The 25,406-nt window shown below is 36.8% G+C and overlaps 1 protein-coding gene across 2 annotated transcripts in view; it reads right to left on the bottom strand.

Annotated features, from left to right (window-relative positions):
- LOC109110776 (tetraspanin-9-like) overlaps positions 1-25,406 on the bottom strand; it is a 165,390-nt gene that overhangs the window by 17,685 nt on the left and 122,299 nt on the right. For both annotated transcript variants that reach the window (XM_042775525.1, XM_042775524.1), the window contains one exon: positions 1,182-1,373. In XM_042775525.1, the coding sequence (XP_042631459.1) occupies positions 1,182-1,373 (192 nt within the window). The remainder of the gene's footprint in view (positions 1-1,181; positions 1,374-25,406) is intronic.

Below are 25,406 nucleotides of genomic sequence, written 5' to 3'. Positions count from 1 at the left end.
ACTGAAGCAATCCGACTGGATTCGTCTGAAAGAAGAAAGTCATATACACCTACTGTAGGATGCCTCGGGGGTGAGTAAAATGTAGCCTAATTTTTGGGTGTACTTACCCTTTAATGAGCTGAACACCATCAGCTGAATGATTGGTGAAAATGGATGTAAAATCAAAGCGAGACTGGCAGTCAAAGAGGGGAAAATAGAGAGGCATGTGGTTTCACTCTGGCTCTGAACCAAAACCCTTGAGTGCAATGAAGAGACTAATTTTGCAATGCAGATAATTAGCAAACCTCTCTGGTAACAGTTTACTTTAAGCCTGTATGTATAATGCATTATAAAAGATATCCATAAGGCCACTTCATATCCTGACGGGGCTTATTTTGGGATAATGACTGGCCAGCTGTACATTGTCCCACTTTTTACACAGCGCCTCACTAAATAAATAAATGAAAAGACATGAAATGTTAATTTAGTTGATTGTTTTATGTAAGAAGAAAGAGACTGCAGACCAATACGTGAGCCATGAAACTAGCACAGTGATGTAGGAAACTGTAAATTGACTGGGAAAACTATACATTTAGTTAATTATACATTTAGTAAAAATACTTGCATAATGTGTATAGTGTTGTGATTGACCAATCAGAATCAAATATTTCAGAGAGTTGTGTAAATAATACCTTACATTTTTCATATTTAATTTATATATATACAGTATATATATATATATATATATATATATATATATGTGTGTATATATATATATATATATATATATATATATATATATATATATATATATATATATATATATATATATATTATATATTTATAAATGCATAAAAAGTAATAAATACATGTACATGGTTATACCTTTAAATAGTATTATGAAATATAGTGCTACTTATGGTGCTTTTCCACTGCACAGCTCGCTTTACTTTGGCTCAGTTTGCTTTTCCACTAGAGTTTAGTGCTGCTTCAAAGTGGGTGAGATTATAGACTTGTGATACTCAGACAAATGATACTCTGGTGGCTGTTTTTGACTATTTAGATCTATCAGGTTTGGTGTCTCGTGTCACAAATCCAGTGACGCTGGTAGTGACAATTCTCTCTGACCAATCAGTGATCTGCAGTGTTAACACACCTCACATTTTAGGAGCATAAAAGTGTGTAGGTGTGGCATAACTTACGGTCAGAAGCAGGCACTTGTTTTCCTTGATGGCGCCCAGGCAACCGAGGAAGCCCGTCACCATGACGATGGCGCCTATGGCGATGACCATGTTGGCAGCGGAGAGAGAGGGGAAGGAGGGGGAGAAGGTGGCGAAGCTGCCTTGAGACACAGACAGCCAGATTCCAACTCCAAGTAGCCCACAGCCACACAACTGCAGAGAGAAGCAACAGATTATGAGATACTGATGCATTCTGGAACATCGATTTAGAGCGAAAGCTGTTCAGAAAAACAACATTCATAATGCACCACAAATACTAACTGCCCATTGCATGTAGATGTAAACAAAAAAGCATAACGTGCTGCTGTCTCGAACTCTCTGTAAAGTCTGAAGAGGCCCAATGGGTAAAAAGTTAAAGAGAATCAGCTAAATAGTACAGCAGATTTTGATGCGGCAGTAATTTGTCATGCCAATAGGTTCCTCTAGGGGGCACAAACACCCTGCCATCTTGGACCCTTGAGTGCCACACCATGATTTTGATAAAACACTGAAGACTGACCATTGACATTTGTGTGCAGACACAGTGTCCAGCTGCGTGACTGCGGTGACGAATCTGTAATTTTTATAGGAGCTTCTGATTGACAACGCTGAGAGGACAGCCTGTTTTCCCCATCAATCTGTGATAAGGGCACAAAGTGATGCCTGCAGAGATGACAGGGAAGAAGCGGCTGACATTTCCTTCGCTGTTATTGGAATACCCAAAGCAATCTCCTTGTGAATAAGGAATCAAACCCAGCACTGATAAATTGACGGGCACCATGCAGCAAATCAAAAACCATCACGAGTGTCTTCCCAGTGTGAACACTGTTGTCACTGAAGCATAAGCATGTTCGACAACCGTCCAAAGGCGCAATGGCGATAAAAGCAAACCTGACAATCGCATTATCAATTTTTGTGATGATAAATTATTAATCGCTTTTACATGCGCTTTCAAGCATAAATGAGGCAGTTTTCTGAACTCTCTGACAATGCCTTCAAGACTGAAGCAGCAAACTTGAGGACAGAAACTGAGTGAAACAAATTCCTTCAGTCATAGTGGTTGAAATGATCAGCATGCTCTTCTGCCGAGTACCTTTCCCACCACAGATGAGATAAAGAACGCTGTGAGAGACACAGAGGCTGTGTGTATTTCACACTTGGCAGGTTAAAAGTGGGCGCTGATGCTCTGTTTGGTGAGGGAGCACTTTAGCCTGAGGGTGAGGGCTGTTTTTAATGCCCTGGCAGGTGAGAAATGGCTCTGCGCTAATGTATCATGTAGAACTTGATGTATCAACTTCAATGTTGTGAAGCAGCGAGCTGTCAAATAACCTGAGAGGAAGCAGCCTCCATAAACCTTAGTCAGAGCAGATAATTTGTTTAATCTGACGCAAATGAAAACAAGGATCTGAGGGATATCTGTACACATAATAATATGTTATGATTCACTTTAATATGCTGTGATGCATCATTATTTCATAATTGGGCCACAACTAAAACTGCAGAAAACTATTTTTAACCGCTACTTGATTAATTGAACTGCAAGATGTGAATCACACATAAATAAAAAAAAAATATAAATGTAAAGATCATACAAAGACTTTTAAAATATTGTGAAATATTATAATTATTAATATAAGTAACTGCTTTCTATTTTAATATATATTTAAAGTATATTTTTACTGTGATGGCAAAGCTATTACTCTAGTCTTCAGTGTCACATGATCCTTATTATTATAATTATTATAATATGCTGATTTATTTTAAATAGCTTTTTTTTAATAATTGAAATGTCTTTACTGTGTTTGATCAATTAAATGCATTAAAATATAAAAGTAATTTATAAATATATAGTTTATTTGTTCTGATATAATTGAAATAAAATGTGACTATAATAATAGTCTTTATATAGGTCACTTTACTACAAAATTTACAACATCCAATTACATAAAGGGTGAAATCAAATTTTTTAAATATATTTTATATTAATATAAAAATAGAGATATAATAAAGAGAACATTTATCACAATCCAGTTTGCAAAAATATACCACAAACCTCATTTGCATTTAAAATATAAACAAATTTATCACTAGAAGTTTGCCGGAGCACTATATTTCTGTTTATGAATGCACAACTGAAGGTTAAGCTAACAGACTAATCTACATTTAACACCAATGTTTCTCAAATCACTAAGCCATTTCCTGTCCATCCATCATGCAGCATTTATATGTGTAACAGTGACTGAAGGTCATTAGCATTAGCATGGTCGAACTGTCACAGCACTACTTAAAACATCCTCAAACACTTACAGAGTCAGAGCACGCCTGGAAAAATCGACCGTGCTGCTTATAAGGCCTCTCTGACCATCCTTCAAGGCTGTGTGCAATTTTAACTCATTTACCTTATTTGTAAAACCACTCCTGTGATTGAAACGGCAGCCTGTGCAGTCACATCAAAAACTCCAGGAAGAAGCAGAGGTGAGAGGCAGGGGCAGAATCTAAGTGAACACATTAGCGGGAGAAAAAAGACAGGGGTCGGGGTGCACTGTGCAGGTAAAGACAGGGAAAAAAGTGTCCTCGGAGCTACAGCAAAGTCCTGAAAGCCCAGGAAAAGGACATGAGTGTGGTGAGGCGAGTGCCTCATAATGGTGCATTAGCAGTGTGCGCCTCGACGGGGGACATAAATGGAGGCTTTGTTCTTCTCTGATGAGTCTCAAATGAAAAAAAGGATGAGAGAAAGAGATACGGGGAGATTCTGGCCTCTTGCTTCAGTTCTCACTCACTGGACAGACTTAATAATTCAACACCCAACTGAGCTCTGCACTCCAAGAATCCTTTCTTGACTGTTCTGTTTGTAGTATTTTTAAGCTCCCTTTAAAAAAAATCATAGGAAGAGAAGTAAATCGATGGCATATCCATAGGTGCATATTAAAGTTTACGTTGAACTGAAGCTAGAAAGTGTGAATTAAGAAAATCACTGCAGATGTGACCAAGAGCACAGAGAGTTTAAGGGGCAAGAAAACCATGCATTTCACCTCAGTTACAAGAACTGGTGACAGAAATATTTCAAACACAGGCTCTTGGGCTACTGTATTAGAGTAGTAGTCATGATCACATGACTTCAGGTGAAGGTATCCTCTTTTAACCTCCTTGATCTGCTTGAAACAGCTTCAGTTATTTAGCCAAAAGCTCTTACACATATCTGGTGTAAAAATTTGAACTAACTGTACATTAAATATTGCTATTTTCATATTAATTCAGAGGATCAATCTTTACTAAAAATATCTATATTATTTAATATCTAATATTATTATTAGAAGTTTAGGATATAATAACTTCAAAACTCTTCAAAATTCAACTCATATAATAATAATAAAATACATATTTATATATAGAATGTATATACATAGTATATATATTTATATGTATATAGTGTGAGTGACATTTATTTGTATAAGTATATAAATAGTGTGTATTTTAAATGTATTATTTTTTAATAAATATTCACATTTATTACACATCTATTCGCATCTATCATTATTTAACATGTTCATGTAATGTTAATAATTATAAAAAAAAGATTAAGATGTAAGATTAATTCCAAATAAATAAATACATAAAAATAAAAAAAGTTCTTCACATAGATAGTATGCTGTATTTTCATGAGGAAACGGAATTGTATAATTTCCATAAGAATGAGTGATGCTTGCATTGCTCTGTTGGAGATGGAGGTGTCAGTCACAATTCTAGCAAGAGCTGGAGGCTTAGACTTAGACATCGCTTCAGCACTGCCCTTGTGCTGGTATTCCACTGCATCTTAAACACTACTGAATATGTGTGGGAGAAGCCTTGCATCTCATTCTCAAAGCAAAATTTTCAACAGATGCGCTTCACTGGATTAGAAGCATCATGCAAAATGTGCCTAAGTCTATCTGTGCTCTTCAAGGTTGGAGTGGATGTTCACAATTGACGCTCTATATGGCGAGTGTTTGTTTTGAAAAGCACTGTGCTATATTTACATGCTAAGCTGCTGCAGGAGTTGAAAGGCGACACAGCAGTTTGCAGACTTCTCAGTAAACAAAGTGTCTCAGTAAGGACATGTATTATGGGAAGCATGTCTTGCAACGCCGTACCCAACTTGGTGCATCTTAAGCAGAGCCCCTGAGGAATAAACACTGCTGGGTAAACACACTGCCTCTTACCTCCGATTTCTCACAGGACAAAGAGGACACCAAGTGTGTAATTTTAAAAAGGTGAGGTAGATGGCTTTGGAGGGGGGAAAAAACTACAACATTTACAGAAATTATATTAAAAAAAAAAGGCAACTGGGGCTGCCAGAACTTTACCATAAAATATGCCAGCAACATTTTAGAACTTTTGTGACCCTTTTAAGACCAATGAAAGAAAATTTTAGTAAGAAATGAAAGGCGAATGATATGTTTTCTAAATATAAATGTCTAAAACGTCCAATATCTGCTGATGGACTCAGAAAAGGGTAAAATTATTTTTCATACCCCACTGACAGATACTTGTTCTTGTTTTAAGCACTAACTAAAACATGTTGTTCACTTTCTCAGAAAATACTTTATGTGTATGTTCAATTTGCATTTAAAGTAAATAAATCTTGATTTGAGGATGTTTAGAGTTATTTTTATTTTATTTTGTACATACCTGAATAAGAAAAAATAAGGAACTGAATGAAAAAAAAAAACAAAAAAAAAAAAAAAAAACTAATTCTTATGTGAAGAGTCACACAGGAAATTCTGGGAATGTCAGTTTAATTTTTTTTTCACTGTAAATTATAAGAGGGCTTGTTGTATTTCATGAAATGTCCCATTGGATGTTACAGATTCTCAACATATATAGAAAGGGATAACCAATTGATGTGTTTTTACTAAAGCATTTTTACAGTCTTTTACTGTTAAAATTACAATAATCTTTAACACTGCAGCGTCCTGGATTTTACATCAAAGAACAGGCGGGTTGGAGCTCTAAGAGACAACTCAATTTAAATGGATGAAAGGGTTTGCAGTGAGGCATGTGGTTTAAGCTCAAGGTCAGTGTAATTGAAACTGTGGAACAGGTTCTCCGGGAGCTGAGCGAGAAACTTATCCATCACTCTGACCACTATATCAACTGCAGCAGAAACCTGCTCACACACACAAGCAGTCATGCAACTTCAGTCTTATTGCAGCGCAGTGATGGACGTGACTCACACGGCCTCCAGAATCATCTGTGTGCATACGGGTCCGCTCTGAGAGAGTGATTAACCTTTTCATGCTTTGCCTCAGAGGAGGGTCAAAGTGTAGGTGTCCAGCAAACCTACCTTAATGAGAGGTTATATCACCCTGACCCACACGTCTTTACGATTTATTAGGACACACAAGCCCTGGAGTAACTCAAAACGGTGTGCATGTGTGTTTTTGAAGGACATTAAAGGAATGTTCCAGGTTCAGTTGCTATGATATGCTGTTGTTTTTCACAGAAAATAATCTAGGGTAGTTATATTATTGCATATTTTAATAATGATGTAATAATAATTGGTTTAAATCAACACATTTAAGTTAAATTAATAATAATAATAATTTTCTATGATTTTATACATTTCTATGAGAAATATATAAATAATTTTAAATAAATATATAAATAATTTTCTTTCTTTCTTTTTTTTCTTAAGTTTCCCTTTTTTGTTTTAGTTGATTTTAAATGGTCTTGTAAGCCCCTTTCAACCAGCACATTGATGCTGGAAAATTGCCAGAAAATTGACAGAGTGCCTTCTGTGTGAACACAAACACGTCCCAGGATCGATCCCGGGATGAGGACCTAGTATCATACTTGCTGGGATCAGTTCCGGAACGAGTGAACAAAAGGCAGAACCAATGCTGTAAAGGGCGTGTCGTAGTGATGATGCACATTATCATGTGACTCTTTTACCGGGTGTTTTGAAGGCAGATCAACATTCACAACAAAAAATCTATGTGCAAATTGGCAGGAAGCATTGATCAGTGAGTGCCTCACTATCTGCGCTGAAGCTGAGATTGTTCGCCAGCTTAGTGGAAAGGTACACACGTCACATGACATGTCACACTGTAATGTCATGTGTCTTTACGGGATCTGTGTGTGAGCGCACGCAAAGATTCTGGAAAATCACTCACAGTATGAATGAACCAAATTCAAAGGTCCTGGGACAAATTACAGGACACGTCATCTGTGTATTTTCCGGAATCTCTGTGTGAATGATTCTATAGTTTAACAGTATTTCATATGATATTAAGTCATAAAAGCTGCATATATAATAATTATAAAATCACCTGCGGTAGTCAAATTTCTACATAATTTAATAATTATATTATTTCTTTCATATTATTACTTTTTTCCGACATCCTTTTCATTCACTTGTTGATCAAATGGCCTGCGGTGTGATAATATTTCATGTGATATGAGGTCATGTGTAATGATTATAAAATAATTAGCAAAAAGCAGTTTAAAATAGAAGCATATCACACCGCAGGACAAGTCAACATACATTAGTCACAGCAGCTCTTGATCAACATCAGCTTAACTTGTATTGAAGCTGGTGGTCAGAAAGAGGCCATGTATGGCTTACTGCTTAAGATAAAACCAAACCAAAGCAGACTGTAGACTTAAAGGTAAGCACATACTGAACAGCAGTCTACCGCTTAAAGAAATGTATGAATATGTTCTCCGGTGTGCAGCATTAATAACCTTCTGAATACAAAGGTGATAAAAAGAAATAAAGAGGGCGAGATAGAGAGAGACTGAGAAAAACGAAGAGAGTTGCACGGCCCCGGGGGTTGCGGGCCTCTCTTTAAGAAGCCAGTTAGCTGTCATTGATTTTACACTAAAATAAAACAGTCTATTGTAATGAAGACATAAAGGCTGGTATGCACTCCGCACTAAGAGGGAAATGATACCCCGTTACTGAGCGGCCTCATCCTGCTCAAATGACCACTGGCCCTTTGTTGCTCAAACAGACTAGTAATTTTAAATCGTATTAATGGGTGTAAGTACTGTTTGTACAGAAAGTGGTCCTGTAATGTCCCAGTGATGACAGATATATTGAAATAACTTGATATGACATCAATTTAAAGGCTCTGGGAGATTCAAACATCTCTTTGATACCATGAGCAGATCATCTGATGCAACCATCCTCAGAGAGCAATCGATCTCTGCCCTTCATTCGTTAAGCCAGTGTTTTAAATAGAACACTGGAAACAGTGTTGGAAATAGAACATCCAAATTGCTGCCCTTCAGACGGTTGTTTCGGCAGTTATAGGAGAATTAACGACCACCAAAACATACTACTGTATCAGTCAAACTTGGGGGGGGTGGGGGGGGGGGGACTATGACTTTAAAGCCCAAACCTGATCTGTCTCCTTGGCTCCTTTACATGAGTGGTTTTAGTAGACTAATAACAAAAATAAATAAAAAATAAAACAGCTGTAAACGGTCATGACAAATTCACATTGTCTGCTTTTGACTCACCCCCTCATTGTTTCCACAAAGCACAGCCCCCCACAGTGAAGAAGAGAGTCGGGTCTGCTGTGGCAGTGTCTCAAAGAGAAGCCTGACAGTGAAAAATGCAGCAGAACTGAGGGAAAAAATATACCGCTGAAGAGAATCAGTAGTGAGCCTTAAAAGCCAACAGATGCGCTGTAGAAAGATTAAACCCCAATACTGCCAGTTCAAAGTTTCATACAGGATAAATACAATTTTACAATGTTATGGTTTTAATTGCATTTTTGATCAATAAATGCAGCCTTGGTGAGAATAAGAGACTCAAAACCACTGAAAAAAAATCTTACTTACTATTGAACAATAGTGTATGTCACGTGACTACCAATACAATTCTCTGAGAAGTTGCAAATGAGATGATTAAAAAAGAAAGTTTTTGTTTACGGTTAAGAAATTGTAATACATAAATGACCCAATAAAGAATGAATCCTCTTTATTATCTTCTCATTGTCTCATAAAAGATACTGGGACCTCAGTTGTCTGTATGTGTGCTAGACTTTGAACACATCATCAAAATGGCTCTACTGGGCTATAAACACACAGTCCAAATGGTGCTAGAGCTATAGTGCTTTCAGTTCCCAAAGACAAACAGATGTTCTGCTCTGGGCAAACAAACAGCAAACACTAGTTTGTTCAGCCTTGAAAAAGCAGCACTCTTATCTCGGGAAGAAACAAAGGCTTGGGAAACCAAAGGGGATGTTGGGACAGAGCCAGGACTGAAAAGCATCGGATATTGCTCTAAAGAGCCCAAGAACATGAGAAGTATTGGACTCGGAGGACCAAAGATGACAGATGACAAGTCCAGCACAGTTGCAGAGCTGAAATAATGACACTTACTTTACAAGAATTCAAATCTCTACAGTAATGGCTGAAAGAGACAGATCCAAAACTTTGTCAGCATTTACTCACCCTCATGTCGATCCAAACCAGTATGATATTCTATCTTCATCAACAGGACAACACATAGTGAGTAGACACACGTGAGGCAATGAAATCACTGACATCACAATGTGTCTTGAGGTGCATACATTTTAAGAACTGCAACTAAACTAAAAAAAAGTTAGTTTAACTATAAATACATGGGATATTATAGAACATGAAACACTCACAGCTTGCCTGCATTAAACATGAAAAATTTCACTAAAACATAAAAAATCTTTCACTGTGAACGGCAATAAAAATCCTAAACCTTTATATAAATAAAGGGTTTTATCATGGCAGAGGCTGTTGTGTTTGAGGAACAGCTCTGGTTATTGGAATTCTTCCCTTATTCAACATGATGTGCACATCTATCTCCTAATCTGAGACCCGCTGCCATCCTCACTCTCAAGAATGGTGTGTTATCTGGCTGTCTACAAACGTAGACCTGAGCTTCACAGAAACACAAGACATGGACTGGGATTTGGAGGAACTGAGATGTCAATGCATATTTTCTATTCTTCTTCTAGCATTTCACTTGTCTGCCTGACAAAGTCATGAGCAGGAAGCATTCTTTTTCCATTGATTCATTTGAAGGACGTAGAAACAGATCCTCCATCTATCCCCAAAAGCAACCATTTGTGGTTTCTAAGTTCATTTTTAATTCAAAAACATTGTTTGAGCTACCAGGTCACAGAGAAAATAAAATAATATTGGGAAAAGTTAATGTGTAGACGCAGACTGGGACCTGTCAACTCTGTCTGAATCCAACATGATGATGAAATTTCATCAGAAGGTGGTTGAGAGGTGAGCTGAACTTGCTCACCTTGGATTTACACAGCAAAGAAGCTGAGGTGATGAAATATTCTATTCACGTATTTATTTGAAGTTCTTCAATCTCCCAACCAAGTTCCATCTTGACACTCATCTGGAGAGTGCTCTACAGTTATGTAACTCCAGTTTTGAAAAACAAACTGAGGGGAAAAAAAAGTGGCTGAAATCCAAACCAGAATCAATGCTAAAATAGCTATTATATTAATCCTCTTGGAAGCGTGAAGTCCATGCAGGATTCACGTGTGTTAGAAGTGCAATAATGATCCACAAATCATTCAAAGCTGGGATGAATGAGTTTTGTATGTCTTGCATGTTTTACATGCACACCAACAGGATGTAAATAAATTTAAGGGCTTTTATCACGCAACACAATAGACCTTGCAGCTACAACAACACAGCGATGTACATCATGGCATAATACTGCCCCGCAGACCAGAGCTGCTACAGTAAATATGCACATCCGCTTAAGTGCTAAAGGATGATCTCTCTTTTCGTGGTACAGAGAGGAAATATGTTTTCAGAGACATACAGCATAATCAATAGTCACTTTGCATGACGGCGGAAAGTAGAAGCCTGGGACTCTTAGAGAGGTCATTAAATCAAGAATGCATCCACTTTTGCTAGTTATAACATCACAGAGAGAAAGTGAGAAAGATTATTTTCAAAAAAATGAGTGACATGCTCACTTGTTCTGATGCACACTTACAATGAATTCTTGCCAGCGTCAATGTGACAAGCCTCAGCTTCACTGTTGACTGCTTTTCAGCTTGTTTTAAACATTACACAGCATGTTTTTCAGACTAATTGTCTCTCTCCTGCACTGCACATGCCACCAAGCGAACACTGTCCTGGCAGACACTATTTGTCATGCGTGCAGAATACAATAAACCTTTCTCTCTCTTGCTCCCTCTCTATTTTTCATCACTTTTTTTTACAAAAGTTACAAATGCGGTTACAAAATGTTTAAAAATTATGAACTAAAAAAAATATTGGACAATGTGAACTAAAATGCAGACAAGTCCTACAAGATTTAGATGCAATGAAAGGTCGTATTTCAATTCGTATGAATCATATTTCAAAATGTTGCACTCAACATGTTTTAGTCTGGCAGTATAGTTTGGGAAAAGTTCAACAAGTGAATGTTTACAAGTTTATGTCACAGTAACACTAATAAGTAAAAATAAATGACTCATCAGAATGAGATCATCCGCTGCATTAAGCCGCGTCAGCATCACAACTGCTTATTCCTTAAGAAGAGCGTCTTCTTCCAAAAACGAAAAGTAGCCGAGATGAACTTGAATCTTTCTTTGTATACGGAGGTGATGTGGACCTTTTGGATTTACATGGATTTACATGTTCGCACGTCTCAAGCCTGGTTTCGCGTGGATGATGATATAGCGAGCGATGTGCATGGGTGTGATATAGGTGAGCTCAGACGGGAGAGACTGTAGCCCACCACGCGTTGGTTTCATATGGATTATTTTATCAGAGAATATTTGTTTTCGACATGACTAATAATAGACACTTAAAGCTTTCTTTAGATATAGCATACTGTATTTCTCATGTCATTTTCATTCATTTTAGTGACCGGTCTCAAGATATTCGCGGAGACTGAGAATGCAGAAAGCGCACCCAATTTGTTTTCTTTATTTTACAAAATAAATAAATAAATTGTTGTTGATATTGTGAGTGTAGGCTATAAAAATAATACTTATGTATTTTTTTCTGTCAATATTAAATTAATGAAAGAACTATAAGTTTCTCTTTGCAGTGCATTTTCTAGGTTTGATAACTTGAAAAGTAAAGTAAACTTGAAAGTAACTTGAAAGTAAAGCAATTAGTAATCTGATCACTATTTAAATGCAGTAATCAGTAATGTATTCAAATTACAATTTTAAAGAAGTAATTAGTAATTTGTAGTGGATTACTTTTTTAAGTAACTTACCCAACACTGGCAAGGACACATTACATTGATCAAAAGTAAAAGTAAAGACATTTATAATGTTACAAAAGATTTCTATTTCAAATAAATGATGGAGTCAAACTCTCTAACCACTAGGCCATGATTTCAGGCCACGACAGACAGACAGACAGACGATAGATAGACAGACAGACAGACAGACAGACAGACAGACGATAGATAGACAGACAGACAGACAGACAGACAGACAGACAGACAGGTAGACAGGTAGACAGATAGATAGATAGATAGATAGATAGATAGATAGATAGATGAAAGAAGAGATGATGCCAACCCTCAGACAACATACAAAACTACCAAATTTTGCTATAAGTTTGATTGCAACATACATACAGACAGATATACAGACAGAAAGATGATAGATAGATAGACAGACAGATATGTAGATAGACAGACAGATAGACAGACAGACAGGTAGACAGGTAGACAGGTAGACAGGTAGATAGATAGATAGATAGATAGATAGATAGATAGATAGATAGATAGATAGATAGATAGATAGATAGATGAGAGAAGAGATGATACCAACCCTCAGACAACATACAAAACTACCAAATTTTGCTACAAGTTTGATCGCAACATACATACAGACGATAGACAGACAGACTGACCATAGACAGATGTTAGACAGACAGACGACTGACACACCGACCAACGGACAAACCGAGATAGATAGATAGATAGCTAGATAGATAGCTAGATAGATAGATAGATAGATAGATAGCTAGATAGATAGCTAGATAGATAGATAGATAGATAGTCATCACTTGTATATATAATCACTGTATACATGTATATGGTGACATTTCCACATGTTCTACTAGCAGATTTAATAAAAACCCACATTACCAAACGTGACAAGAATTGCCCATGGCTATGAAACATGTAAGCATATGTGATGGTGTACTAACACAAACATACAAAGTCAACAATCATTACTTACCCTCTGTGAACACAAAACTAGTTTTAGTTTACAGGTAATCAGTTCTGAGCATAAACAGGCCATGAGAAAGCGGCTCCATCTGTATGCATGAGGCACTAAAGCCGCCGCGAGTGCTACGGGAATGCTTAGCATGCTAAGACAGCAACAACCTGAACTCTACATGCAGACTTTTCCCATGAAAACCAACCTCAAGGTCCTAAGAACGCACCCCTAAAAATCACACTTTCATCCTTTAAGGACAAACACCAGCTTTAGCGAAAAACGTCTTTAGGAAAATAACTTTGCCATCGTGCGGAAAGATAAAGTTTTTAATGATTTGATTTTATCTTTAGAACATCCCCTAGCGCTTTATGTGATAAGGAGAAACAGGAAGTCCTTGAGCGAACCCTACATCCAAATATTAACCTGAATTTCTGCAAGCATCCTGCTCTCTCCATCTCAGTCATGCTCTCTATTTCAGGCTGAACTCTATATTAATTCCCACAAGGCCTAGCTTGTATAAGCAAAAGCATATATTCTGCATGTGTATGCATGCAAGTGTCTGAAGATATTTGCCTCTGCATACAGTTTTCCCATTAGGCCTGGCCTGAGAGTCAATTCATGTGCCTGTTTCTTCTCTTACAGACAGCAGACACACATAGCTCACCTTAGTCCTGAAAAGAAGCTGGAATTAATGACAGACAAACTCCCTTTTCTATTTTATGCACCTTCTCAAGACACATTCCTGTCAGTTGTCGGTAACATGCTAATTACTCTGGCGCTCTGGTGAAAATACAAGGCCTGTCTATCAGGAAGAATAACTGTCACTCAATGCTCACGCCTCAGAGACTCCTCCGTATCTGCATGGCTTTCATAAAGTGGAGGTATTGAATGAATCACAGAGCCTATTCATGAAGTATAATAGAACCATCAGAGAAGAAGAAGTAGAAAACCGAATGAGCTCATGCGTGTCAGCCCTGGCAGTAATGTCCATGCTGAAGCCCATCCAGTAATGTGATATGGAAGGTCACCTCCAATGTGAAGCAGCAGGGAAGCCAAGTCAAATGAAGGGACAATGATGAAGTGGCTATCAAACACCCACTCATGGCCCTCTAGGTCATATCTAGATACAGATAACATGGAACGGGGGTGAGAGAAATTGGTCATAAATAGAGAAGCCATGTGTATGTCTTACTGCGGTTTTCTGGTCAAGTCAATAACATCAACCTCAGGCGTACAACAACGTAAGGTTTTGATTGCCTTGTTGTAATAATAGGAGGTTAACATGAGGGTCAGAGGCAGGGAGAAATTTATGAGCTTCTTGTCCCGTTCTATGACTGGTACAGAATTAATCAATCCTCATTATATTCACTTCTACTCAAAGGCTGGGCAGAATAACAGCATATTGAAATATGCCATATTTGGAGATTCATTTGATATCTTCAAGGTCATCTGCATCTGTTTTGTTAAAAAAAAATTAAGCCAAGCTTGTGAATCACAAAAGGATGTAGAGTAGGAGGAGAGCTGAAATTGCTTAAAGCTAAACAAACAAGCATTCCTCCAGCTGTAACACCACATGCATCAACAGACTCAACAACCGCCTGTGATCAGTAATAGCAAAGTGACATCTAATATACCAGTACAGCAAACCTGCAATTGCCCAAAGACTCCATCCTGAGACAATTTTAGTTAGGTATCAGGCTCTGCACAAAAGCACTGCACAGTTTTTGGCTCAAAGAAGCAATGAGAGCATGAGAGATTAATTCAGCATGGCATTGTGGCAGTGCGTATGTAAGGACTGACCCTCATACCGTAGCTGATGATGGGTGTTTGCCAAGGCTTAGACCACTGGCAAAATATGGCACGCCTTTCAGGGGTCCCATCTGAACAATAAATTATGCAAATCCCTCAGATGATGGCCTCAGATGAAACATTAACCTATTTTCAATATACCAAGCAAGGATATTAGATATGGTGAAAATGTTTCAATTGCTACATACAGAGATACTACCTATAAGTAGCATATATTGGCAATTTACAATAACTTTAAACATAAATCACTGGAACTGATGTACTGAATAATGTGAGGCTGTGTTTGCAATCTTCCAAGACATTCATTCGCTATGAATATTATTTCAGTTGGCACCCATATAGTTTCAAATAAAAATAATATATTTATAACTCTCATTTGTATATTATTTTATTTATTTACTGGAATGTCAAAAAAAAAAAAAAAAAAAAAAAAAAGTGACTGTTTTTATGAGCCACTGAACTGTTCACTTAAATTACCCTTGTTCATTCAAGAAAAATAACTGCAACAATAATGCATATATATATGTATATATATATATATATATATATATATATATATATATATATATATAGTGTGCTATATATATATCCATTGCAATTCATTCAATATATGGTCCAGTATCTCCTACCGCCCTGTGGGCTTCTTTTGCTTTCAAAAAGAGGTTTTACAGCATTTGTTTCGCACTTAATATACTGTAACCCATGTATCTGCATTCACTTATGTCACTATAAACAAAAACAAAAAAACAAACTAAAATACTAAAATCTAAGACAGCATTTGAACTGATACTTGCAGATGCTAGGAGCCAAACATGGGCATTTTTCACCCAAAGCATTCTGACAGCTTCTAAGACTTAGCCTTAACATTTCTGGAAGGGCAGATATGCACATGAAAGGACATAACCTCTGTGTTTTTTTAGTTTTTATTTAGTTTTTTTTAACCCAGAATAGGGTTAATTTTAAAATTTGTGTGACTCTCAGAGAGAAAGGAGTTTGTAACTGTGTTTACTGAGAACGTGGTAGATAAGCTGGTGTATGACAATAGGTTAGACATAAGGCAGAGAGTACAGATAGACTCATATCGGGACAGCCAGATAAGAGAGCAATATACGACGCGATTTAATATTCATACCAACAGGAAAAGGTGTGTGTGTGGAGTTAAAATCAAAGCCTTCAGAGCTGCCAATATTTCAATATGCCCTGTAAGTGCAAAAATCAAACAGCTCTGACCTGATTTCTCTAGGATCTTCAGGCCTGTGAACATGAAATTCAGGACGGAAAATACTTCCTCATTCAAACAACCTTGGTGTGACTATCAGAGGCCCACAGGGAAGTAATGGCTGTCTGATACCACTGATCTATTCTGATGCAGTCCACACGGCCAGCATATCTTTCCATCTCAGCAGGCTGTGTGAGAAGCAGCCCACGGTACTGCACAGTAACTAGAAGTCCCACGTGAAGTGATCTAATGCATGGATATAAGTAACCCTGACCCGACGTAACTCTGTCGGCACTCTAATCTTCAAAGGCCGCTTGAACTTGCGCGATCAAATGGTCGTTGGCGCCGGACATCTTTCACTGGGCTTTTCGCACATAGAAACTCTAGTCCCTGCTAACCTACTTCCTGGAAAGGGAAATTTGTGTGACAAGGAGAAGAATCTTCAGAGGTCACATTGATTACACAGAGCCCCACTGAAACACTTAAGTGAAAATATCTATAATGACTAAAAAGGCAACTGTCATTTATATTTTTTTGCACACAGCAAATAAATACATAAATTTATTGATGATGAATATTTTATGAATTTATATAATAAAAAAAAATAAAAAATTCCCCATGATAATCAAAAATCTGAAAAAAAAAAAGTTACACAATGTAATGTAGTTTGTGTGCTCTGATCTGCACCATCAACATGTTACATTTGGCGTTTGTCAGACACAAATTGAGCTAGTCACATATCAGCATTTCTAACACAAGCGATTTAAAAAACAGAAACTTCCTCCCTTTGGACTGGAACTGTTTGGTGCTAAGATGATGTAAGTCATGTTTTGCATGGGGAACATGAAAAGAAGGGTCAGCTGAGGTCATATTCATGACAGGTTCATGTGTCGAAGTTTGGGGCCAGTCACTTGTGCTTCCTCTCACTGGGCCTCCTGGGAAAATTCTTGGATGTGTACACTTGGACGTCCCTGCCATATATTGACTAACATCACACTCAAAACCACTGGGTCAACCACTGACACATTGACGATTGGCCAAAATATCCATGAATTATCAACGTATATAAGATGATCTGAAGCCTCCAGTTTAAGTGAGGCTAGTGCTTTTTTTTTTTTTTTTTTTTGTAAAATGCTGCCTAAGACACAAAAAGCACTCACACTACCACAATCTAACTTTTCCTTGAACAATTCTGCTGAGAGGGCTTGTTTTTGGAAAGCACTTCAATCACTGTTTAAGAACAGCAGAAATAATTTATCTCTACAGGACAGTGACAGAGTTTGTAAGCTATTTGTCCAGTAAAAATGGAAGGAATGAACAGCCGTTTCAGCAGATATTGGACAGGGAAGGTCTTGTTGACTGTGTCTTTGACTGTGAAGCCATGCGGCCTCAATAACCCAAATCACACTGTTAGGTCATCTGAAGTCCAGCCAGAAACTCAGCTGATGGGAGTTAAATTTAGATCCCAGATCTGACAGAGGGTCGGAAAGGGCTCACTTAATGGGCCAAAAAATAAAGCCTCAGGCACGGGAAACAGTTCTCAATTTTGGATGCCAAAGTATTTTATCAGTAGCCAACAAATGCCCCATTAATTCAAATTAAATTCAGTGTAACCAAGGAAGTACTTGCAGTAAATTGTGTGAGAAACTAAAATAGGCTAATGCTAAAGTGCATAAATTAATAGTATGTAACACAAAGACTGGAGCATCAATCAATCAATCAATCAATCGATCAATCAACCAAGAAACACAAATGCAAAATGAAAAAAAAAAGAAACACAGGAGATTCAACTTTTATTTATTGTTACTAATTAGGGGTGCAACTGTTCTCTTACTTTCTTGATGCATCAAATTAAAATGAATTCATACAGTATGCACTGATCTTGAAATCTGACTGCATAAAATGCATCACACGAATCGTGATCTATCTATCTATCTATCTATCTATCTATCTATCTATCTATCTATCTATCTATCTATCTATCTATCTATCTATCTATCTATCTATCTATCTATCTATCTATGCTCATTTGTATGTCATTTGCCCAGCATATACTCCAAATTGCTTTTTTTCCCTTTTTTTTCCCTTATGTTACATAAATAACATATAATTTTGTTTAATTACAGTGAGAGCAGTAAACTGAATAGATCCACTTTGAATCTGTAAAACAGGAATGAGAAAAAAAACATTCACAGTATCATAAATTAAGTAGCAATTAGGAACAACAACATACGTCTTTGGCTTAGGGATAAATATTAGTGCTTAGAATTCAGTAACTTCACTTCAAGTTGTATGTGTTTTTCAGGTGGTGAATTCTAGCCACATGCTTTAAAAGTAGGAAAAGCTCTTTTAGCCTTCATTGGATTGCAGTTTTTTTCCCATCTCTTCATTATCTTCCTGAAAGCATTCAAAGATTGATAGGGTTCCAGTTAAATTAATCTAATGAACATTTTCATTAACTTGTTTCTACTGTGGGCTCAATTTTGGACTAGCAATAACAAAAATATAAGCTACGGCAAAGCAGAAAAATAGAGCTCATCCACAGAAAAAGCAAAGTTTAAGCAAGAAACGAAAAGCCCTAAAGGGAGCAGTTGACAACAGACAGGCTTTTGTTCTCTGATGGTTCCTATATCTCTGGATTAAAAGTGTCTATCTGGGTAAAAAAAGCACCTTATGTTTGTTCTCAGTGTTTGCTCACTCTTGACCTTAATGTGTGTGAGAGAGAGATATGGTCTCCATTAATGCTTGGCCAAATCTATACTGCCGCACCTGTCAGGCAGACGTGTCCGTGTGGGATGAGTGTTCTAATCTGGCTGCAGCTACTTCAGGAGGATTTCTGACACCCGTGTTTGACGCAGCTGGTGAGGCGATTAGGCCAGTCAGTGGAGTTTATTGGGTACGTACATTCCCGTAGGGCTACGAAATATATGTGTCTACCTCGCATGAAAGTCTACAAAGCGGTTTTATGTGATTACAACAGCACCATGAGTCAGGAACAAATCAAATCTGTAAAGGTGATGTTTCTGAATTTCCCACAGCAGTTTATTTATTTATTTTTTTGATGTAATGACTAAAATAAAACCACTGATCATCTCAGATTATATGCAGTAGAGATTGGATAGAGGATTTTATTTTTTTCACCAGTTATAGTGTGACATTTCATTCCTTGTCAAATTGGCAGCCCTCTTCATAAAAATCACATCTGAAGAACTCATGCATTCATTAGAGACATGCGTACGCAAACACTGGTTCCCAGGGTGTTTTCACATGTTCAAAAGGCACCATGTCCCACGCATAAAAGATGTTTAGAGAGCACATCTCACCTAGTCTTCAACACACTCATGCAGTGAATAATGGGACCAGTGCCATTTAAAGGCAAAGACCTGAAATGCTAAGCCAAGCAAAAGCTTGATTCACTGTCATAAATGCTGTTACAAATACACTGAATACATCACCAGTGCTGCAAGCAACCATTTTTCAGCAATTTAATGTGCAAAGCACACTCTTGGAGAGAACCAACTAATAATAATTTATGCGATTAAGCAATGAGTAGAGGAAGATTAGATTAATTTAATAAAAAAACTCCTCAGCAGACTCCTCATCAGATGATCTCGACCCCACTCATCTGAATATTCCCTTTATATTCTTTCAAAGGTTAAGCATTAGCCCACTGGGCCAACAAGAAGCCGTTGCTTGCAGAGCAGCTTGGCACTAGATTCATGGCCTGGTCCAGCCTAGCATGCATGGCATGTATAATCCGGAAAAGGCGATGTTGGCTAAACATTGGCAATTACATAAAGTCTGATGTGGTGCCCGCTGCTCAGAGAGAGGATCAGTGTGTGCACATGGCCACCAGTGCCCATCTTGACTGTGCCAGGATGCCGACCAGCCATTGAACTCCACGACACAACAGCAGCAATCCGTCCCCATGCCTCAAAGTTGATAAAAAAAAAAAACCAAGCTTAGTTAAAAAAAAATCTAATTACAATTAAATAAAATTAAAATAATAAAATCAACATTTAAAAAAATCAATTGCTAAACTGATTTCGTAAACTATTTTTAAATTTTTAATCTATTAAACTTTTTCTTTTTTTAAGCTATTCATTCATTCAATATTCAATATTCATAAACGAATTAATTCAATTAACAAAATATTTTAATCGACTGGACATTACAAACAGTTTATCATCTCGGTGCATCTAACCAATAAGGTAAAAGTCTGTGGAAATGAGCTTATATGACCACAGGAGTAGCAAGGGAAAAAAATAACACAATACTATAATCATCTTTCTCTAACAAGACACTAAAGCCCTAGAGTCTGCTTAAATTGACAGTTCTCCAAGGCTAGCACTTCCCATGATGCCCCAAAATGCAATTACTGTATGATTATTGTAGAAAGCAATTTCAGTGCCACCTAAAATCTGGACAGTCACCTCACACTCTGCCACCTGATAGAAAACCTGATAGAAAACCTTGAGGAAACATATAATTGATACAAAATAAAAGAAAATTGTTGAAAAGCAAACTCTAGATAAAAAAGAAAGAAAAAAAAGTCCTAAAAGGAGTCAGAGAAAGCTTGTGTTATAATATTAATATTAGCAGTCTGGTGAGGCATTTCTTTACAGGTATTTTCGAATGAGTCAAGTAGAACATGCTGAGGCACTTGTCTTAATTTATCTCAAGATGAGGAGAACGTGACTCGATGGCCTTCTCCTGACAAGCATATTAGATTGAGTGCTGTGAAGCTCTTCAAACAACACTACCACTTCACAGAAAGTTTGCCACCACTTTTGGGTGTCTGATGTCATTTCCTGAGACATGCTTGACCCTTTTGTCACAGTGAAAGATGATAAACCACAATGTTTCACCAGAGTATGCAAGTGTCTGTTTCATTTAAAGAAATTTCTGAAGTTACACACTTAATATAGTTGAAGTTTATATGCCAAAATAGCAAATGGATTGCAAGGTGTCTGGCCCAGGACATTGAAAGTGAGTGTTAACTGACACTAAACTGAGGCAAATGAAGACTAAAGAACTATGACTGAACAGAAAGGGCATGTTTTTCATTCAGTTTGGCATGTGAGTGTATCCCACTGAACAAAAAGAAAAAGCAAGCACAAAGGGGATACTGCCTATAGAAAGTCTGTGGAGTGATCTGATTCAAAAGAATCCAGTCATTGCGATTATTCAAATTCTCACCTACTACTACGGTGGGGATCTTGATTTATCCCTGAGACTTGCATATTTTGATTAATATCATTCCAAAAACATTAAATGAATTGGAATCAGAACTTAATCAAAAGATTTAAATCATTGGGATGAATCTAAACTCTTACTACTACAGAGGGAATCTTGATTCATCCAACACACTTGAATATTTTGAAATCAGTTCACTCCAAAAACATGAACTAAATCAGCTCTGAATCAAAAGATTCAAAACCCCTACTAGTGTATCAGTAGTCATTTTGATTCACCTCCAAAATTGGTAAATCATTTCACAAAGCCTGAAGTAATCTCCAGAAGGGATTGTCGTCTTAGTTATCTCTCAACTACTGTGCTCGAAGCAGATTCAAACAGAAATTCTTCTTATGTTTAAAATGATTTTTTTTTTTTATTCAGTAAGGTGTCAACTTCTCAGCACTGTAGAGGCTTAACCTTCACCAACTTTTTATCTTCAAGTTTTAAAGGGTTTGGAAGACTGACGTTCCACAGAAAGACAACCCTTCATGTGTCAGCCTCCAAGGCTTGTTTCCTGAACTTATGGGCCGTTCTGAGAGACCCAGGCCTCTCGGGCTGAAGTGTGATCTATTATGGGAAATGGAAGCTCTTGTGATCAACAGGGCCGACCGCCTCATCCATCAGACCCAGTACATTCGCTCTGACACGGCTGTATCACTTCTAGGCGGCCAGGCAGATTTCAAGGCTATATTTGAAATTTGACATTACATGTCATCCTCCCCACTCCTCTTGAAGATGTTTCCACAAATTAACTAGTACTACTCTTTCTTCCTCTGGAGAGGCTGCTTACTGCTGAGTCTGCAACTCAGAAATAATATGTCAAGAACTCAAGACTATAAGGTTTCAACCCTCCAGGAATCTGTGATAGTGACACATTAATTTAGGATGATGATCTCCAAAGCCTGTTAACATATTCCTGTATTTGACTTCCTCCTCTGAGGGGCAGTTGTTACTGTATGAATGTGTGTTTTCATTGTCAAATTAATATAAATAATATTGGCAGCCGAAACAGTGTTTTAAAGCTCATAAAGATTCGAAAATGGTGCTCTTATTAAGAATTCGGGAATGTAACTTTTTGGGACTTGCGCTCAGAAAGGTAATCAGATGTTAAGAAGCAAAAGATTTCCAGAAATAAATCCAAATACTCATGAAAGCATGAATACTGATTAGCAGAACCATGCTGTGTTTGATCCCATTTAATAACCGTGCTCTCCACAGAGGGTACACTAATGTTGATAACATTGATTTTTATGGGTCTTTGCCTAAGCATCACAGATAACACGGGGTGACTGTCTTTCAATGATACACACTCCATTAATCCTTCCCAAACTAGATCTGAAGAAAAAAAGGCATGTAATGACATCATATTTAAATCAGTGCTACTTAACACTAAACTGTTTAGACATATTAAGTCAGTCATAAATGTTCAAAACTGTTAAGAAGATTATGTTTGATGACACCAGATTTAAGCTTTGGCATTGCATAAAACAAATATTAACCATTTAAAAGTTTGGGGTCAGTCTTTTTTTTTTTTTATTTTTTATTTTTTATTAATAAATACTTTTATTCAGCAAGAATTCACTGAACCGATCAAAAGACAAATACATTTATATTGTTACTAAAAATTATATTTCAAACAAACACTGTTTTCTACTGATCAAAGAATCCTGAAAAATCACGGTCTCCACAAAAATGTTCAGCAGCACAACTATTTTCAACATTTATAATAATGAGATATGTTTCTTGAGCAGCAAATCAGCATATTAAAATGATTTCTGAAGGATCATGTGACACTGAAGACTGGAGTAATTATGCTGAAAATTCTGCTTGGCTATCACAGGAATAAATTATGTATATAAAACAAAAAACAATTAAGATTTAAACATCATTTCACAATTTTTATATATTTTTTCATCAAATAAAAGAAACCCCATAAATCATAATAAACATCAATAAAAAACATAATTTTTTTTTTAAATCTTACTGACCAGAAACTTTTGAAAGTCATGATATTTATAGAAGACTACAACTGAGACTTTTTTATAAAATGCATGGCTTATGGACCTGAATAGAAAACACTAAGCCAAACTGTGCATAAAACATCATTAGAAGCTCCACTGCATCATAAACACAAATGCCCATGTGTATGTCTTCAAACTGAATTATGAATCCATGTTTACTGTGAACCTCCGAAAAGATGATGACTTGTATGTACACATTATGAATTCCTGGATTTGAGCCCCAAGTCATTAAAACACACAAGGGATTTCTTTGCGTGGAGATAGACGCATTCACCGATTCACGGTGTCATAGCCAGTGTTCAAAGATGTGAATATCCCTCTAGATCTGAGCATGCTGCTTACATTCTCACTCCACTATCTTTTTCATTAGCATAGGCCTTCTGATCCGTGATGCAGTTTTAATTAAAAATCACAGAAAGAGAAGGAGAGAAAGAAAAAAAAGGAAATGGGAAAGAATTGGGTGATTTTTTATTTTTTAGATTTTTTTTTTTGAGAGAGAGAGACAGATTCCCATATGAATTTCCAAAAGAATCAAATCAATAGTCCAATATGCATTCCTGTCCGTGAACTAAAGGCCAGGGACTTGGTAGTTCACTTTGATATACTACAACTCATTATTGAACATAATTAGAACATATGCGACTGGTGTTTCTCTACATACAGATTTTTTTCCTCATCACAATGGACTAATTGCAATGCCCATTTCTAAACCCTCCTCCTACACCTGTTAGGCTGCTCATTTTAATGCCATTGTCAGCTATATCACATATCCAATTGTTTTCTTGGCACTGAATTTTTATGTACAGAATTGATTCATTATCTAGTAGTTGTCATCATTTCCTCACCATCATGTCGTTCCAAACCTGTTGGAATTTTTTCTTTCGTTCTGTAGAACACAAAAGGAGATGTTCTGAAGAATGTTTTTAAATGTTATTGTGCATGTAATGAAAGTCAACGGAGACCAAAAACAAAATCAATGGACAAATAAACATGGAAAGTTATTTTCAAACAAAGTCATACAGGTTTGGAATGACATGAGGGTCAGTATTTTATTTTATTAATTTTTTTCAGCTACTGCTAAAACAACTCTATTTTTTTGTTTTTTATTTAACGTAAAACCTGAAACTGCAATAAAATTAATAAAACTATATAGACATATTTAATAAAACTAATAAAAATGACAAACAAAACTTTAAAACTATACTGAAAACAGAAAATAAAACTAATTTCAAATATTAATATATAGTATCCCACTGACATTATATCACTGGTTCATATTTGGGTGAACTATCTCTTTAATTTTTTTATGATAATTTTATTCATATTCCACAAAATAGACCACAAAAAAAGTGGTTTCAGTCTTGCATGATTTAATGAGGCATTACAATATCTGCACACAGAGGCAAATTCCCTCCACCCCTTTGTTGACGAAGACATCCACATTCCCAAATCTGCAAGAAAAAACAAATCCAATGCCAAATACAATCATAAATAAACCAATCCAGTGCAAAATCACAGCTTAACACCATCCACACAATGTACATTCACTGCAAAGAAAAAGAAAAAACACTGCAGTAATGGACCACACTTTCTGGTGGAAATAAATGAACTATATTCATCCTCATAAAGTGGCCTCAGCTCCCTATAGGCGAATGAACCTCAAGGTTTCTCTTAACCTCTTTATTATATTAAATGATTTGGTCGTTCACACCTGGAGCATGTACCCTCC

Source organism: Cyprinus carpio, chromosome A18, assembly GCF_018340385.1.
Source record: "Cyprinus carpio isolate SPL01 chromosome A18, ASM1834038v1, whole genome shotgun sequence".
Taxonomy (NCBI): domain Eukaryota; kingdom Metazoa; phylum Chordata; class Actinopteri; order Cypriniformes; family Cyprinidae; genus Cyprinus; species Cyprinus carpio.
Note: the sequence above shows the minus strand (reverse complement) of the source record. Positions and strands in the feature narration are given on the sequence as shown.